This window comes from Notamacropus eugenii, chromosome 1 (genome assembly GCF_028372415.1).
Source record: "Notamacropus eugenii isolate mMacEug1 chromosome 1, mMacEug1.pri_v2, whole genome shotgun sequence".
Classification (NCBI taxonomy): domain Eukaryota; kingdom Metazoa; phylum Chordata; class Mammalia; order Diprotodontia; family Macropodidae; genus Notamacropus; species Notamacropus eugenii.
The window spans coordinates 678,497,511-678,514,950 of NC_092872.1; the positions used below are offsets into that span (position 1 = coordinate 678,497,511).

Consider the following 17,440-nt stretch of genomic DNA (forward strand, 5'->3'; position numbering starts at 1 on the left):
TCTTGGGGTGGTTTGCCATTTCCTTCTTCAGCTCATTTTGCAGATGAGGAAACTGAAGCAAATAGAGTTAAGTGACTGCCTAGGGTCACACAACTAGTTAAGTGTCTGAGACTGAATTTGGACTCATGAAGATGAGTCTTCCTGGTTCCAAGCTCAGTGCTCTATCCACTGCACCACCCAGGACATGGAAGTAGGCACTTAATAACAAATGCTTATTATATTGCCTGGAGACATGTTAGCCATCTTCAAGTGTTTGAAAAGCTGTCACCCCAGAAAGATGAGACTCATTTAGTCTGGCTCCTGATAAGAGGTAGGAGCAGTGTTATAGGGACACAGACTTCAGATGTAAGAAACTGCTAATAATTACAGCTATCAGCAATGTGGGATAAGCCTTGAGAGGTGATAACATCCCCATCACTAAAGGTTTTTAATCCAAGGCTGAATGATTTCTTCTGGGGAATGTTCTAGAAAAGATTCCTATTCAGACATAGCTTGGATGAAATGCTTTCTGAGACACCATACAGACTCTGAGACTCTAGCTAGAACATTCAAATTCAGTAAAGGTTCTCAGTACATGGCAATGGGCCCAATACACAAGCAATCTCTGGTTAAATTAAATTGAGCATTTCTTGCATTTTTCCCCACCTACCACACCAGAAGAAAACTGGTGCTAGTAAATTCATTTTTATAGCCATTGTTCTGCTCCTTCAGGCTCTTAAAAATGCAGCATAAGCCTACCAGTGAAAATCAAACACTTTGCTAGGGTGAATAATTTCAGAAGAAACTGATAGTATGTCTGGTACATATATATCTATACTTACTCAACCCTCTAGCAGCACCTGTATTACTTCCAGCATTTGATTGGCTGTGTGACTTGTCCTGGACCTAGAGTCAGGAAGATTTGAGTCCAAATTCAGCCTTAGACACCAACTAGCTGTGTGTCCCTAAGTCACCTAACTTCTGTTTCCCTCAGTTTGCCTATCTATAAAACAGGATAAATAATAGAACCTTACCTCCCAGGGTTGTTGTGAAGATAAAGGAGATAATAATTGTAAAGCACTTAGCACAGTATCTGTCTGGCATACAGTAAGCACTATAATGTTAGTTATTATTATTTGAGGGCAGCCTCAGACACTTAATAGCTGTGTGACCCTGGGCAAGTCAGTTAACCTCTCTCTGACTCAGTTTCCTTATCTGCAAAATGAGGATCATAATAGCACCGCCCTTCAAATGAGAGAATATTTGCAAAGCACTTAGTACAGTGCCTGGCACATAGTAGGCACTTAATAAATGTTTGCTCCCTTTCTTTCCCTTCCCAGTTTCTGATCCCATCTGATCCCAATAGTTATGGGCTTGCATTTCTCAACACAGTGTCCCCTGCACATTCTTAGATTCCCTCCTCATTTCCAAGTCCCCTCTCTGACATTTCAAGAGTAGATAGCTTTCTTCTAACCGGAGTATTTTCAGACCATCCTCTGACACTATCATGGGGTTCCTTCCAAGAGGCTTAACATCCCCAGCTGCTTGGGCCTGAGGATTTTCCCAAGTGCTCTTCTGCTAACTGGCCTTTGTTTCCTCTTATTGCCTGCAGATCTCCAGCTAGAGCCAGCTTGGCTAGGAAGGCACCCTCATACATGAACATGTGCTGCATGTCAGATTTCTACAAATACTCACTGATTTCGCAAAGCTGAAGAAGCTCTTGGTCTCCCCTGTCACGGTGTTTGATGATCCTGTGAAGAAAGGACATGGGACACGAGCCACTGAGAAGAAAAACAGCACAGCGATGCAGTGAAGAGAATACTGGACAAGGAGTCTGAAAGCTAAGGGCAAGTTGTTTCTCCTGTTTTTGTCTCTGTTTCCTCATCTGTCAGCCTGGATGATCTCTAGGACCTCTTCTAGCTCCAGGTCCTAGGAAACAAATTCTTTGCGAAGCAAAAACATTTGTATTTGCCCCCAAATGAAAGGGTTGCCCTTCTTTGGATGCAGAACTGGAAGGAATTTGAGAATATTACACTGGACAGGTAACTTGAGGTAACTCCAAAGTTCCTTAGAAGGGAAGGGGATAAATTGAGAGCAACAAAAGAACTGAAGTAACTGGAGGTCACCCCGCAACAGCAGCAGTGGGAAACAAAAGGGACAAACACACAAAAAACTCAGAACGAAGAGAAGTCTCAGGGAGACCACAGCTTCCATCAGGTGGTAGAGGATCAAGTCTGGTCAGGAGCAGGAGCGATGGTGGAAGCAGAGGAAAGGCGGATTTCAGCTTCCTGACAAGTGGAATTCTCCCAAGGCAGTCTGAATGTCCCCCCAACTGTGGCAGGGCATTTTCTCCACCCTTGGGGCCTGCCATCGGCATACAGATGGCTGTTTCTGAGAGGCTGTAAAACAGACTCTTGCTTAGGTGGGATGGTCTCTTGGTCAGGTTAATGGCCTCTGAGACCCCATCCGACTCAGGCTAGTTATACTGAGCGAGGTGTCTGAGGAGGGCACAGAAGAAAGACACCAAATACAGTCTGGGGCTTTTGGTTTGGGCCCAGCTCTGCTGTCGATTGGTTGAGATGGAGGCTCTTCCTCCCCCTCCCCCCCCAATGCCCTCTCTACGGTTCTTAGTAAAATACAGATAGTTATTGTACTTGACACTAACCTCCTTTTTGTTCCTCATATATGTGACCCTGTCTCCTGGCTCCATGCATTGTCAATGGTTGTCCTCCATGTCTGGAAGTGTCTTCTTCCTCTACCTCCTGACTTCCTTCAAATCTCAGCTAAAATTCCACCTTCTGAAAGAAGCCTTTCCCAATCCTCCTTAATCTTAGGTGCCTTCCCTCTGAGACTATCCCCAATTTATGCTCCATGTATCTTTTTTGTAAACAGTTGTTTGCAGATTGTCTTCCATATTAGACTGAGCTCCTCATGAGCAGGGTCTATTGTTTTGCCCTTCTTTGTATCCTTAGTGTGTAGACCAGCACATGGCATATAGTAGGTGCTTAATAACTCCTTGTTGACTTGACTTCCTACCTCACAAAGTTAGTATAAGAAAAGCACTTTGTAAATGCTAAAGGTCTAGATCAGAGATGCTTAACCTAGAGACCACAGATATCCCTCACCCCACCCAAAGATAGATTTCAGTACATCCATGAACCTGGATGGGAAAAAGTTTGCATCTTTACTTTTATTAACCCCCCTTTTAAGGGGGAGATTGAATTCTCTTTAAGGATTTTTTTTAACTTAATATCTTCTGTTTCTTAACAGTTATCCCCAGCAATCCTTCCCTCTTCCCTTCCCAGAGAGCCATCTTATATAACAAATAGTATTTTTTAAAGAGGGGGAAAAATCAGCACAATATCCTAAAATCAATCAATATGCTGAAAAAGTCCAAAAACATGTATGCGGTAGCAGCTATGGACCGCCCACCTCTCACAAACGGGGGAATTACGGTTCTTTTCTTCTATCTCTTCATTCAAGTCATGCTTGATCTTTATGATTTTCTTACATTCACTTTTGATTTTTGGTGCATTTTTACTAAACTTTAATTGTGCACGCACGCACATGCACACACACACGCATGCACACACAAAACCGTTAAGAACTCTAGGTCTAGAGAAATGGGGATAATTACCTCCCTGGAATGAAAAATGACTCATTTCACATGATAACTTTTTTTTTTTTGTTATTTTTGAAAAAGAGACATCTAAGAGCCCTTTGAAAAAGTGATTTGTGCTGACTTATGTAAGCCCTTCAATGCAACATTTGACTGCCTCACTGAAATCCTTTTCACATGACACACTCTGGGACAGAGGGGCAAGGCATTCATGGGTCTAGAAATCATTCCATCTTGCATCTGCTGATAATTTTTTTTCAGTCTGATCTATCTTGCTCAAGCTGAAAGTACAGAGGCTCATCATGGATCCCACTCACTACTGATTAGCATCTGCTTTGTGGCCTACCTGAGCCAGTTCATGTCTTCTTAGGCAGCGTGGTGGTCCCCTGATACCAAGGGCTCACTGCATTGATACTGGACTTACTGAAAACATGAAACAGTTTAACTACCAAAGCTTGGAACTCCTGAGCTCAAGAGAACCACAGCTTTTCTAGTAGCTGGGATTACAAGCACAGCCATTCCTATCTAGGAGGGCTCTTACAAATTCTGGAACAGGGAATAAATCTTTCTAATGTCATTGTCATCAGAAAGGTCACTCCCTTTCTGCACCCCCAGGATCTTTGTGATGGGGACTGAAAAATGAAGTCTAAAAGAGTTCAAAACAATTTCTTCCAGGAGATCTATATGCAGCAGCAATGAAATTGGACAGTGTTTCCCATCATGTGTGAAAAAGAGCTCTAGGCTGGAGTCTCCTACTTCTGCCCCAAATTCATGTGTGTGACCTTGGGCAAAAGTCACTCCCTCTTATTGCGACTCTGCTTCCTCTTCTGTGACATGAGGGGATCAGATGGTTTCTATGATCCCTTTCAATTTTTAGAATGTATATTCTAGCTCTAACATTCTACATTTCATGTTCTAAGGTCACTTCCAGCTGGGACATACTCTGTTCTGACGTGTAAGGTCCCTTCTAGTTTTGTCACGTTTCGCTATTTGTTCTAAGGTTCCTTCCCGTTCTGCTCTTCTGTGTCCTGGGTCCTTGAGGTCTCTTTCAATTCTCACATTTTGGTTTATCTTCTGTGGTTCTTTCTAGCTCTGGCATTCCCTGTTCTCAAATCTTTTACAGGTCTTTTACAGGTCTATTCTCTGTGTTTTAAAGTTTCTTCCTGATGTGGCATTCTCTGTTTTCCTTTAACATCCCTTCTAGCTCCAGTACTTTGTGCTCTGTGATGTCAGGTCACTTCCAGCTTAAATATTCTGCATTCTGTGTTCTAAGGTTCCTCTCAGACCATATGCTGTGCTCTATGTTCCATGATCTCTTTCAGCTCAGTCACTTTTTGACTCACTATGCTCCATAGTGATTCATATCCAATCTCTCAAGCTCAACCAGTGTTCTACATCAAACATAAACTTTTAAGTTCCCTTTTATAAACCTCATTGTAAAGCCAAAGAATGTCAGAATTGGAAGGGAATTAGACTTGTCAACTGTTATAAGTGTCAGAGGTGATCTCATCCAAGCCTTCATCTTACAGAGGAGGAAAGGGAAGCTCAGAGGAGCGAGGGTGTGACCCCTACCCTGAGTCACACAATAATTTAGTGACAAAGCCAAGACAAAAACTGTTCTGAGACCATGTTCCCACCATGCCATGCTGTCTAATCCTGAAGCTATTTATAGAGTTAACTTTTGGGGCAACAGGTTGAATTAACATACTTTTATGTCCTTAGAATTTGTCCATATGAACTATAGTTCACCTGTGAAAACCATGATTTTCTTTTTTTGTAAAATATATTTTTTATTGTGAACATCAACAAACACAAATAATTTAATATAAAAAACAAGAAAAGGGCCTATATAAGAAATCGAGGGGTTCTGTTATATATGATTTTTGAAGAACATATATATATATATGTATATACATGTAAATATGTACATATAATTTAATAAGGTATTAACAAAGCTGTTAGGTATTTTTGTGTCCCTTTCCACATTTTTCTGTTTTCTTCTGTATGAATATCTCTTGCTACCCAGTCAAAATCAGGCCATGTAATCTGACAAAGTTTTTTGTTTTGTTTTGTTTTATTGTGCACCCCTCTTGCAAAGTCACCTTTAAAGAACACATTATACAAAGGCAAGGTGATGTGCTAGAGACAACGCTGGACTTGGGAAAGGGAGATGTGATTTGAATCCTGGCTCTGTCTACTGTCATGGGCAAGCCACTTTACCTGTTTCCTCATGTGTCAAACTAGGGATAATAATAACTGCCCTATCTATATAACAAGGCTATTGTGAGGGAAGCACTTAGTCCACTTTAAAGAATCATAGAAATTATACCATTGTTATTTCTTGTCTTGAAATTGAGAGCGCCCCAAGAAATTATTTGATTCCTTCCTCCCCACTGTTTGACCCTCCCCCTGATAAAACAAAACAAAACCCTAAACTTGACAGTTGGGTTATTGAGGATATTTTCCCCTTTTTTCATGGATGTGCCCATTACATCTTCCATACTCACCATATAAAATATATGTTCCCAGAGGTTTGAGAAGACTGAGACCTTTTCCTGTATTTTCTCCACACAGACAATCCAACACAATATCTACGCCTTCTGGAGAGATTCTGAATGGTGGAGAAACAAAATATAAGACAGGTATGCTTCAGGGAGCGGAGAAGATTATCCCTTTTTCCCTTCCCTCTTATTATTAGCTATAGATGCCAGAGCTCTGGGACTTTTGCTGAGTTGTCCCTAGCTCCAGAATATCATGCACTTGATTTGCTGCCTCTCTAGTTATCTCTAATTCACTAACTGGAAAGTTAAGGACCAAACTCAATTACAAATAGAATAATTTAGTCAAGAAAGAATATGAAAGGCCTGGAATTTAGGCCTCCCACAAAGTGCTGTTATTCTACCTTCCCAGTCTTATCTCACACACATGACATCCTCCATGTTCTGGCTAAACAAGATGCCTCATCCTCCCCATTTACATCTACTCTCTGATACCTGTGCTCACAATGACACCATCTTTCATCTCTCCCAGGTCATACTCTACTCATCTGTGAAGATCTAAATTGGATGAGATGACCTTCCAACCCTTTGATTCTATGATTCTGCATATTACAACTTTCTCCAGCAAGTGATAACTTTTCTCTTGTTGAGAAGGGCACATATTGTCCCAATTTTCAAAAAAGAGAAAAAAAAATAGGAATGTGCAGCCTGTAGAACAGAACTGTGAACTTGACTGTATTCCTAGGAATAATCTAGAACATTTTACTGAGGAGAAAGTTAAGGCAACTAATTGGCATAGGGGAGAAACTAGACTTGAAGCAAGGTTCAGATCCTGCCTTAGTCACCTAAATAACTGTGTGAACCTGAGCAAATGACTTAACTTCTCTCAGCCTCACTTTCCTTATGTATAAAATGAGTGAGTTGAACTTGATAGCCTCTAAGGTTCCTTCAGGGTCAAATTCTATGATCCAGTGATCCAGGAAGAAATGTAAAAGTAATAAATGTAAATGTACGTTTGGGCTCACAAAACCAAGTTTGCATGCATGAGACTGGAATGTTGTGTCTAGACAATTGTTTATTTGAAAACTATTTGGGGTTTTAGTGGCCTGAAAGCTTCATGGGTCAACAGTGTGATGTGCCAGCCAAGAATGCCAGTTCAATCTTTGCCAACATATAGTGTGGCATAAGGTTAAGGAATAAGGAGGTAGGAGATGGCAGTCTGCTCAAGGAAAGATGACACTGGAATAGGATGCTCCCCTGTGTGCCACATTTGATGAGCTGGAGCAGTGTCCAGAATGGTCTTGAATTCATGCCATATAAGGATTGGTTGAAGGGATTAGAAATGTTTAGCTTGACATAGGGAAGGCCTAGAGGGACATGATTCCTATTTAGTAGTTTTTTGGTCATTCTGACTCTTCATGACCCCATTTGGGGTTTTCTTGGCAAAGATCCATTTCCTTCTCTGGCTCATTTTATAGATGAGGAAACTAAGGCAGAGTTAGGTGATTTGCCCAGGGTCACACAGCTAGTAGGGGTCTGAGGCCAGATTTGAACTTAGGAGGATAAGTGTTCCTGACTCTAGGGCCAACACTCTATCCACCGTGCCACCTAGCTGTTTAGAAATATCTAAAAGGTTGTCATGCTAAGGGGGATTGGAATTGTTTTGATTTGAAGGCAGAATGAGGAATAATGGGTGAAAAGTGAAAAAAGTCAGTTGAGTTTGATAGCTGTCCAAAAGGAATGGGTGATTTCCTAAGGTAAGCAGTCTTCCTTCATCAGAGATGTTCAAGCAAAGGCTTGATGATCAGCTGGTGGGGATGATGACTTTTGGAGGGTGGGTGCTGGACCAGATAGCCCCTGATATCCCTTCCAATTCTAAAATTCATTCATTTTGCAGTTCTGTGTGCACCTGTACACAATGTATGCAATGCAACCATCATGTACTATGCTCTATGGCTATCTGTGTGTTCATTCTACGCCCTTATTATTTTATAATCCCGAAGAGAGTGGGGGCAAAGCCAATGACCTATTGAGACTGGAGATGCCTGCAGTCCCTGCAACAGTAGATGCTTCATAGAAGCTACTTGCATTTCACCTTTTCTCACAGGCATGGTGGGGTGAGAGGAGGACAAAAAGAGAGAATGAAAAGAGGGAGAGGGATGAAATGAAAAAGGAGGAATGGAGGAAAAAGGCAGGGAGAATAACTGGAAAAGAGCAAGAGGGAGAGAAAGAATCCAGAAGTAGAGTGTAGAGTAGGAAGAGAAGAATAGAGAGGCTCTGATTGCTATCTCCCCATATTCAAAGGGCTTTCACACAGAGGAAGAAATCAACCTGTTCTGCTTAAGTCCAGGCAGGAGTGAGGGGTCGGGTTCAGGGGAGGGGGAGGAGCTTGGTACTCCCTAGAAATTAAAAATGTCTGAGAGTGGAATGGGCTCCTTCTGGAAGCAATGAATTCTCCTTCCCTGGAGATCTTCAATGGAGGCAGGACAACCATGCGTGGGGAAACTGCAGAGGGAATTCCTGCTCCAGCTATGAATTGGATTAGATGCTTCCTGAGGTCCTTTCTAGCTCTGAGATACTGATATTCCATGAATGGCAGATTCCTTTTTCTAAAGCAGTATGTCCTTAGGCACAAACTTCAAAACTGCAAAATATTTAGCAGTAATTAGACTTTCTGCTTACAGCCTAATTATTGAGAAGGCAAAACCAAATTCCATTCATCTGTGTCTATTATAAATCACCCTGTACCAAAATGCCTGATCTCAGCTATCAGCACAGCTGTAAACACATCAGCAGCTCTCTTTAATTAAGTAATTAAGTTAAACAGCTGGGCCTTTCTTGGAAATGAAACCCCCTGAACAGGCCAAGTCCCAATTTCCTAATCCCCCAAATCAAGAACTACCTGGGTGTCCTTCATACCTACAGTGCAATTATCTAGTGGCTGAGCCTGGGGGAACATTTCTCTGTCCCTTCTTTCTCATACTTTAAGAAACAATGAACCAATGTATAGGTGACAACTGGAAAAACAACCCCCTGCTGAGAAATTATTTTTCACTACAGTTCCATTCTATCTCTTTAAGCCTTAATCTCCCTCCATCACAGTGTACATTCTAACTAAACTGGCCCACTCTTCATCTAGGCTCCTATCATTTTTATCTCTTCCCCATGCCTACAATGGTCTCACCACCCACCCTCATCTCCTTTCAAAGCCCATCACCTTCCTTGAGGATCCTGCTTACAATGATTTCTTATAGCTATATCAGACACTTCCTTATCATATTCTTGTTTGCGTCTTATGTCCCCAGGTGTATCTCTAATGTGCCCAAACTGATCTCACCTAGGTTATAAACTCTTTTGGGGTAGAATGTGTTTGATTTCATCTTGAAGTCTGATGGGTTTAATCTGAGTTTTGATGGGCTGAACTTGGACTGGGATTATCTCCTAGACTGCCTGCAAGGCTCCCCTCCCCACCAGGATAAGAACCTTTTCATTGTTTGGTCAACATGACCTGTACACCATCTAATTGTGAATGGAAAGCATGAAGCCTGTCTCATATCAAAAGCCACTTAGGCAATGTAGAGAATCAATGTTCCCTTGGAAACCATCTCAGCTAGACATAGAGGATGTTTGATATCATCCTTTTCCAGCGGCAGAAAACTCCTCCCTCCACCCCCATCCAAATCATTTGCCAAACCTGGTTGATTCTCCCTCCACAACATAGTCTGCATTCATTCATCTCTTTCTCTCCACTCACACAAACACCACCTAAATTTATGCCCTGGTCTTTTTTCACCTGGTTTACTGTAGCAGTTTCTAACTATTCTTCCTGCACCCAGGGGCTCCTCCTCCTATTCATCTTCTATACAGCTACTAAACTGATATTCTTGACATCAGTTCATTGACTCTGCTAAAGAAATGCCAGTGGTATGTGTTTAATAAGAATGTATATGTAGAACCCATATAAGACTTCACACTGTCTCGGGGAGGGAGGAGAGAAGGAGGGGGAGAAAAATCTAAGACTTATGGAAGTGATTGTTGAAAACTGAAAACAAATTAATTTTTAAAAAAAAAAAAGGAAAGAGAGAAAAGAATGCTAAAAAAAAAAAGAAACATCAGTGTAGTTCTCTACTGCTCCCTGAACCGAACACCCCTCCCCTCTGCCCCTAGCATTTAAAGCCCTACCCAATTTGGTACCAACCTATCTTTCCAGGTTGATGGCACATCTCTCTCTCTCTCTCTCTCTCTCTCTCTCTCTCTCTCTCTCTCTCTCTCTCTCTCTCTCTCTCTCTCACACACACACACACACACACACACACACACACACACACACACACACACACACTCTCTATGGTCAGCCAAGCTGTTCAATTTCTTCCCTGCCCCCCATCAGTGGAATGTTTTTCAGCCTCATCTTTCTTGCTCAGCTCATGTGCCACCTCCTCAAAGAGGTTGCTCTTGATTAACCACTGAAGCTACTTGGTATTCATTTTGTCTTTTTTGTAGACTTTTTTCTGTCCCTGTTGTATCCTCCCAGGAGAATGAAAATGCCTCAAGTGCAACAACAGTTTATTTTTTGTCCTTCTATCCCCAGAGTGGCTGCTGCACAGCCATAGTTAAATGGACAGGCAACTTGTCTCAGAGTCAAGAAGGCCTGGGTTCAAATTCTGCCCCAGTCACACAATGGCTGTGGGATCCCTGAGAAAGTCACCTTACCTCTCTAGGCAACTCTCTAAAATGATGAGTTATAGAGAAGCCACCAACCTCCACTGGCAGAAGGAGTCTCCCCATTCAGGAGTTCCCTGGATCAGTAAAATGTCAGGTCCTCCTATCCTTATCTCCAACACTCAGCATAGTACCTGGCACATGGTAGGCACTTAAAGGCCACTGAATTGGGCTACGTTGAATTTAGTCTTTGTAACTGAGTACCAGGCTCTAAACCCACCCAGCATTTAAAAAACATTGACATGAAATGCACAGTCCTTTAATTCTGTAGATTTCTCTGCTCTTGATTCTCCCTTTCCCTCTTGTCTTTTACTTTTCTCTTCTCTTTTTTCTCCAGGCTCTCTCCTCTTCCTTCTCTATTTTCTCTTCCTTTTTAAGTCTCTTTCTCCCTTTTCTTTTCTAAGGCTTTACCGCCATGATTTTGAGAGATTTCTGGAAAACATTTGATCATAAATTTCCCTGAATGGCCCTTACTTTGGGCATCTTCAATAAAACGGTCACTAAAAGACTCCTACCCCTTTCCTAGGGAATTTCTTTTTCTTAAGTCTTTCAGTTCCAACTTGGTCTCTGATTCTCTTGCTCAGTGAGCCCATCCAGTCTCAAGGCTCCTACCATTACCCAGTGCTGACTATGGCGATGACTCTCCAAATGAAATTTCTAGTCTTAGTTTCCCTCCAGGACTCCAGTTCCCAATCTACAAAAACTGGGGGACAATTCATCCATCTATAAAGACTAAACACAGAAAGTGGCTGGTCAGGCCTAGAGGAGACACAAATGACCCAGGATCTCATTTCTGATGCAAGGAACTCACACTTAGTTACCTCCGTTTCCTCAGACTTAACATGCTCCAAAGTGACTTCATCATACTCCCCCCCCTCAATGAGCTTCCCTTCAATTCCCTGCCTCTGCTAGTGTCACTATAATTCTCCCAATCAGCCAATCCCTAAATCTCACTCTGTTTTGTTTTCATATTCACTGCATTCCTAAATTTTCCCTCCAAAGTGTCTTTTGTATCTGTCCCCTCATCTCCATCCTCACCCTGATCCCTGATCCCTGTCCTCATCTCCTCATACCTGGATCCCTATATCAGGCTCCTGTCTGGGGCCTCCTCACTACAGGCATTCCCTGAGCCCCAAATCGGTACAAATTGTCAGATGTTTAATCATTCTTTAAAACTGATCTCATCTACTTAAAATTGAAGATGTGATTAGCTGATATCATTAATCCGCTAAAGCCTGGAAGATTCTAATTAAGTATGGGATTAATTTCCTAAAGGTTCATTAATCCAAAATTTATTGAGCATCACTAAAAGTGTCCTATGATTCCTTCTTATGGTATGAAGGGGACCCTGCTCTTTAAGGTTATGTCAGTAAAGCTTGGGTAGGTCCTACCAAAATGGAAGGGAAGTGAATAAAGGCACATTGTCCAAGCATTAGACCATTTAGGAGTAGAAGGGTTTGTCACCAGAGAGTGGGCTGCCAGAAGATGAATTTTTCATCTTAGCAACTCATAAGAACTATCTACTAAAGCACGAGAGATCACAATCTTCACTAGCAGAGGATATAGACACAGAGACAATAAAAGATCTTTTGAAATACTCAAGTATACACAGAGGGTTGTGTTCAGATTTAGGGGAAATGCAAAAATAAGTCAAAAACCATCCATATCTCCAAAAAGCTTCCAGTATAGTAGGGGTGATGAGACACTAACAGAGGTAATTATAAAACACTTTAGGATATGGTGACTGCACGAGTTAAAGTGCTATAAGATCCAATTTACGTATGAATAGATCAGGGAAGTCTTCTTAGAAGTGATATTTAAGCTGGAATTTGAAGGAAGGAGGAGAAGCAGCAGGTAAAGATATGGGGGAGTAGAAATTAAGAAGACTTCATACCTAGGGAAGGGTAGAGGCAAACACAGAGAGACAGGAAAGACTGGGACATGTTTGTGATAAGGACAATCATTCTGTTTAGCTGAACATAAAGGGAATCAGTGTGAGATCAGGCTGGGGAGGCAGGGTGGTACCAGACAGTGGAGGACCTTGAGTGCCAGTTAGGAGAGTGTAGATTTATTCAACAAACAATGGAGAGCCTATGATGAGTTTTAGAACAAAAAGCAATGGTATATAGAATGCACTGGAAGGAAAGATTAGAGAGGAAGGATTGTGTATTACAGGTGATTCCTGAAATAGCTAAAGCAAAGACAAGCTCAAAATGTCCCAAACTGGAGTCATCCCCCGTGATTTTCATGGCTCCATTAGATAGGCCAGATGGATACGATGAGGTAATCTTGGGGGTTAATGTCCTACCTTTTAACCTCCTGCACGTAGTCAGCATTCCTGTCAAAGAGGTGGGTGACTGAATCTTTGATGGCTTCATGCTTGAAGGAGGAAGCAGTCCCAAAGACTGTAACATTGGGGATGGTTGAGCAGAGCTGAGCAACAGCCTGGCCCTGAAAATGAAAATCATTACATTAGGCACTGATGGAACATGTTAGTGCCAGCCCCCCAGCTACTGTTCACAGGTCTTGGGGCCTTCACTCTCTCTCATCCTCCAGCCTATCTAACACACTGCTTTACTAACAAAAATCAGGTCCACAAATATTTATCTTCCTCTAATTCCCAAGTCTGATCCTATCACTGCCCTATGTCAAACCACTGAATGCCTCCCCATGGCCTTCTGGAGAAAAACCAAACTCATTATGGGGCATTCAAGGCCATCTATAGTTAATTTTCCCAGACCCATTTTAGAGCTATCACCTTCAGGTACCCTGCACCCTAGCCAAACCAGATTACAAACTACTTTGCAAACTTGGCTCACACTATTTCCTTCTACTCAAGGGACATGCTACTCCAGGAGCTGTTCACCATTTTTGTGTCCTGAATCCCATACACAATGAAACCTGTAAACTCCTTCTCAGAATACTTTTTAAAAAATGTATATAATACATAAGAATACAAAGAAAACAAAAGATTAATGGAAATATTTTGTTTTCTCATTCATGTTCACAGAACCCCTAAAATCCATCCATGGATCCCTCAGGAGTCAAAGGATCCCTGGTTAAGGATCCCTACTCCAGTCAAACTGAATGACTCCCATGCCTCAAACATACTCCCTGTTTTTTTTTCAATTAGGAACTTGACAAAAGAATATTTCCTTATAAAATGAAAAAAGATTGTATGACTGTAAATCTGTATGTACAGATATTTTTTAAGTATATGTAAAATTTAACACAGTATTGCCAATACTATTCCACTTGTCTGTGTCTTCAGAACCTTTTTCTGAAAAATTTTTTTAAGTGTTGCTTTTTTCTTTTCTATATTACTATAATAATCTTCCCATATACTCCCCAATTACCTCTCCCTGAAAAAAAAGTACCTCCTCTCATAACAAATAGTCAAGCAAAACAAAACAAAACATTGACCTTGTGTGAAAATGCATGTCTCATTCTGCACATCTAGTTCATCACCTCCCAGGTGAAAGGTGCATCTTTTGGAATCATCAGTGGTCAGGATATTGATCATAGTTCTTAAGTCTTCAAAGTTATTTTTCTTTACAATGTTGTAGTCACCATATGACTCACACCTTAATTTTTTACCTCTTTGTCTTTGTTCACACTGATGTCTATGACTGGAAGTCATTCCTTCCCCATATTATTGTCATTCAAGGCCCAGCTCAGATGTCACCACCAACAAAATTTCATTAAGTCTTTTCTGATGAAGTTACTTTTCTTTTCTTAGGCCTTTCAACAGTATTTTGTTTTGCTCTTCTTTTCTGGGTTAATTTAATGTTAAAATGATCTGAAATTGTTCCACATCCTCTTGCTAGAATGATTTGCATAACGACATGTCTGAAGTCAACTCTTTCCCACAAAACCCAGCACAGTGTTCTGCATACATTAATCATGGTTTGCTGAATTAAATTAATATTAATTACTTGTATTTAGTGACTAGAATTTAAGCTATTACTGAGGAATACAGGCACATGAAGAAAAGTTTATTATGTGATTTTTAAATTCTAAATGACCTGAGGAACATTATACTTGCTTAGAACATGTGAGATCAAGAACATGTTACTAGGAACTCAATTTCTTAGTACTGACCATGCATTTAAAGATACTATCACTGTTTCTGTCCAGGAGTTTATGTCACAAATGAAAGAGAAAACATTTCCATTTAAGTAAACTGCAGGAAACAATACTTGCTTATTGTATTAATTGCAGGTCTTTCTATTAGTTAAAAAATTAGACGGGAAATGCAATTTCTTCATCACTGTTAAAATGTTAGAAAATCAGATGCAGAATGTCAGAGTTGGAAGGACCTTAGAACATACAATGTGTAGCATGTCAGATCTGAAAAGGCTCTTTCACAAAATGTCAGAGCTAGAAGGTCCTATTTTCTCCAATTTCTTCATTTTATAGGTAAGAAAACAGTCTTGGAGTGGGGAATGACTGACCCAAAGCTACACAATCAGGTAGGTGGAGGTGGGTAATAAACCCATGTCTCCAACTCAGTTCACTGGTCATTCCACCAAAATTGCCTCCCAAATTTGACATTCTGTATTAAGTTGGCAAAAGAGATGCTTCTGACTCCTTACGAAAGTTTCACTAATATGCCTGCCTCATACTTGGAACTGAAAGATTTAGACTAAAAAAAATTTTAGTATGAACCTGTGTCTTACCTTTTAAGTCTCATCTCCCTTTTTCCATAAAGAACACCAGCCATACCAAACTACTTGCTACCCTCAAGTATGTCCTGCATTTTCCTACCTCCAACCCATTGCTCATTCCAATCTATATAATTTCCCTGGTTTTCTGTAGGTCCCAATTAAAATTCCATCTTTTACAGGAAGTGTTTCCCTACCCATTTTCATTCTAGTGCCTTCCTTCCGCTAATTACTTCCTCTTTTTCTTGCACATGGCTTATTTCGTATATATTTGTTTGCATGTTGTTGTTTCTATTAGATTACAAGTTCCTTGAGGGCAGGAACTGTCTTGCCTCTTTTTATATCCCTGGTGCTTATCATAGTGCCTGGCACATAGGAGGTGCTCAATATTTATATAAATATATATAGATAAAATATATAAAACATCTATTTTATAAATAAATGATAAATACTTATTGATCAATTGCCTGGAATGCCCTCTGCTGCCCCTCTGCCTATTGAGTTGTTAATCATCCTATAAGTGGCCAAAAGATATGAACAAGCAATATTCAAAGGATGGTCTGCAAACCATACGTGACCACATGAAAACATGCTCCAAATCACTAATAGTAAGAGAAGCAAAAATCAAAGCGATGTCCAAACTTTACTTCGTATAATACAGACTGAGCAAAGATGAAACAGATGACAGAACAATCCATGTTATAGGAGCTGCAGGAACAGAAGCACATGGATGCAGTGCTTCTACCTTCTTATTCCATTTATCATTATTTCCAAACAGATACCTACCATTTCCCCTCCCCATCAAGACAAACCAACATATCCAGCTGGTCTGGCAGTAGAGGCAAGGTTCCACACCAGTTCCACAGCTCTAGAGAGAAAGGAGGGGAGTATATTTCCTTCCTTCTTCTCTAGGGCTAGGCTTGTGGATTATGATTACACATCGCTCAGTCTTCCCTTTTTATTTATTCTATTTGTGTGGTTGTAGCCATTGTGTATGGACTTTGCTTACTTCATTCTGCAGCAGGCTGACACAATGCTGATGGAACTCTAAAGTCATCCCACTATTCAGGATTTCAACTTGAAATTAATGCAAGGAAAGTGACTAAGTTGTTGATAGCCTTTGGCACACACAATATGACTGGACATAACAAAGGTCTAATATGTACCAAAATATTCATGATAGCTCTTTGTGGTAGCAAAAAACTGAAAACAAAGTAGGGGCCCATTACCTGGGGAATGACTGAAAAAAATGATGCCACATAAATGAAATGGAATATTACTGTACAGAAAGACATGGTGAATAGAGGAATTAAGAAGCATTGTATAAATAGATGCCAAGCAAAATAATAACCAAGAGAAAAATATGCAAAATGACTACAGTCACATAAATGAAAGAACTCAAGATAAAGGAAGCTGAACTCTGAATAATGGAAAAACCAATGAAAGTTTAGGAGAAGAGATAAACCACACTTGCTCCCTTATAAATGAATAATGGGGAACTATTAGAATAGAATATTCTATACACTGTCAGATAATGTTTCTATGTTGGATGTTTCTGCTCAACTGTTTTTGTCACAAGGGAGGGTTCAGTCTGGATGGGACTGAGAAATAAATGTAAAATAAAAGCAAAAGTCATCAATAAAATATATTTCAACTGTTTAATAATTTTTTAAAAGTATCAGTTCAAATGCCACTTTTCTTACATGGAGTTCATGTTAGCCCCAGATGGAAACAATCAGGGCAGCTAGGTGGTGCAGTGGATAGAGTACCAGTGCAGGTGTCAGGAGGACCTGAGTTCAAATGTCACCTCAGACATTTGGCACTCACTAGCTGTGTGACCTTGGGCAAGTCACTTAACCCCAATTGCCTCATCCTGGGTCATCTCCAGTCATCCTGATGAATATCTGGTCACTGGATTCAGATGGCTCTGGAGAAGTGAGGCTGGTGACCTGCACAGC

General features: G+C 40.8%; 1 protein-coding gene across 2 annotated transcripts in view; it reads right to left on the bottom strand.

Annotated features, from left to right (window-relative positions):
* VAT1L (vesicle amine transport 1 like) overlaps positions 1 to 17,440 on the bottom strand; it is a 123,290-nt gene that overhangs the window by 60,481 nt on the left and 45,369 nt on the right. For both annotated transcript variants that reach the window (XM_072635873.1, XM_072635874.1), the window contains exons 4-6: positions 13,127 to 13,269; positions 6,106 to 6,209; positions 1,675 to 1,730 (exon numbers count right to left, since the gene is read on the bottom strand). In XM_072635873.1, the coding sequence (XP_072491974.1) occupies positions 1,675 to 1,730; positions 6,106 to 6,209; positions 13,127 to 13,269 (303 nt within the window). The remainder of the gene's footprint in view (positions 1 to 1,674; positions 1,731 to 6,105; positions 6,210 to 13,126; positions 13,270 to 17,440) is intronic.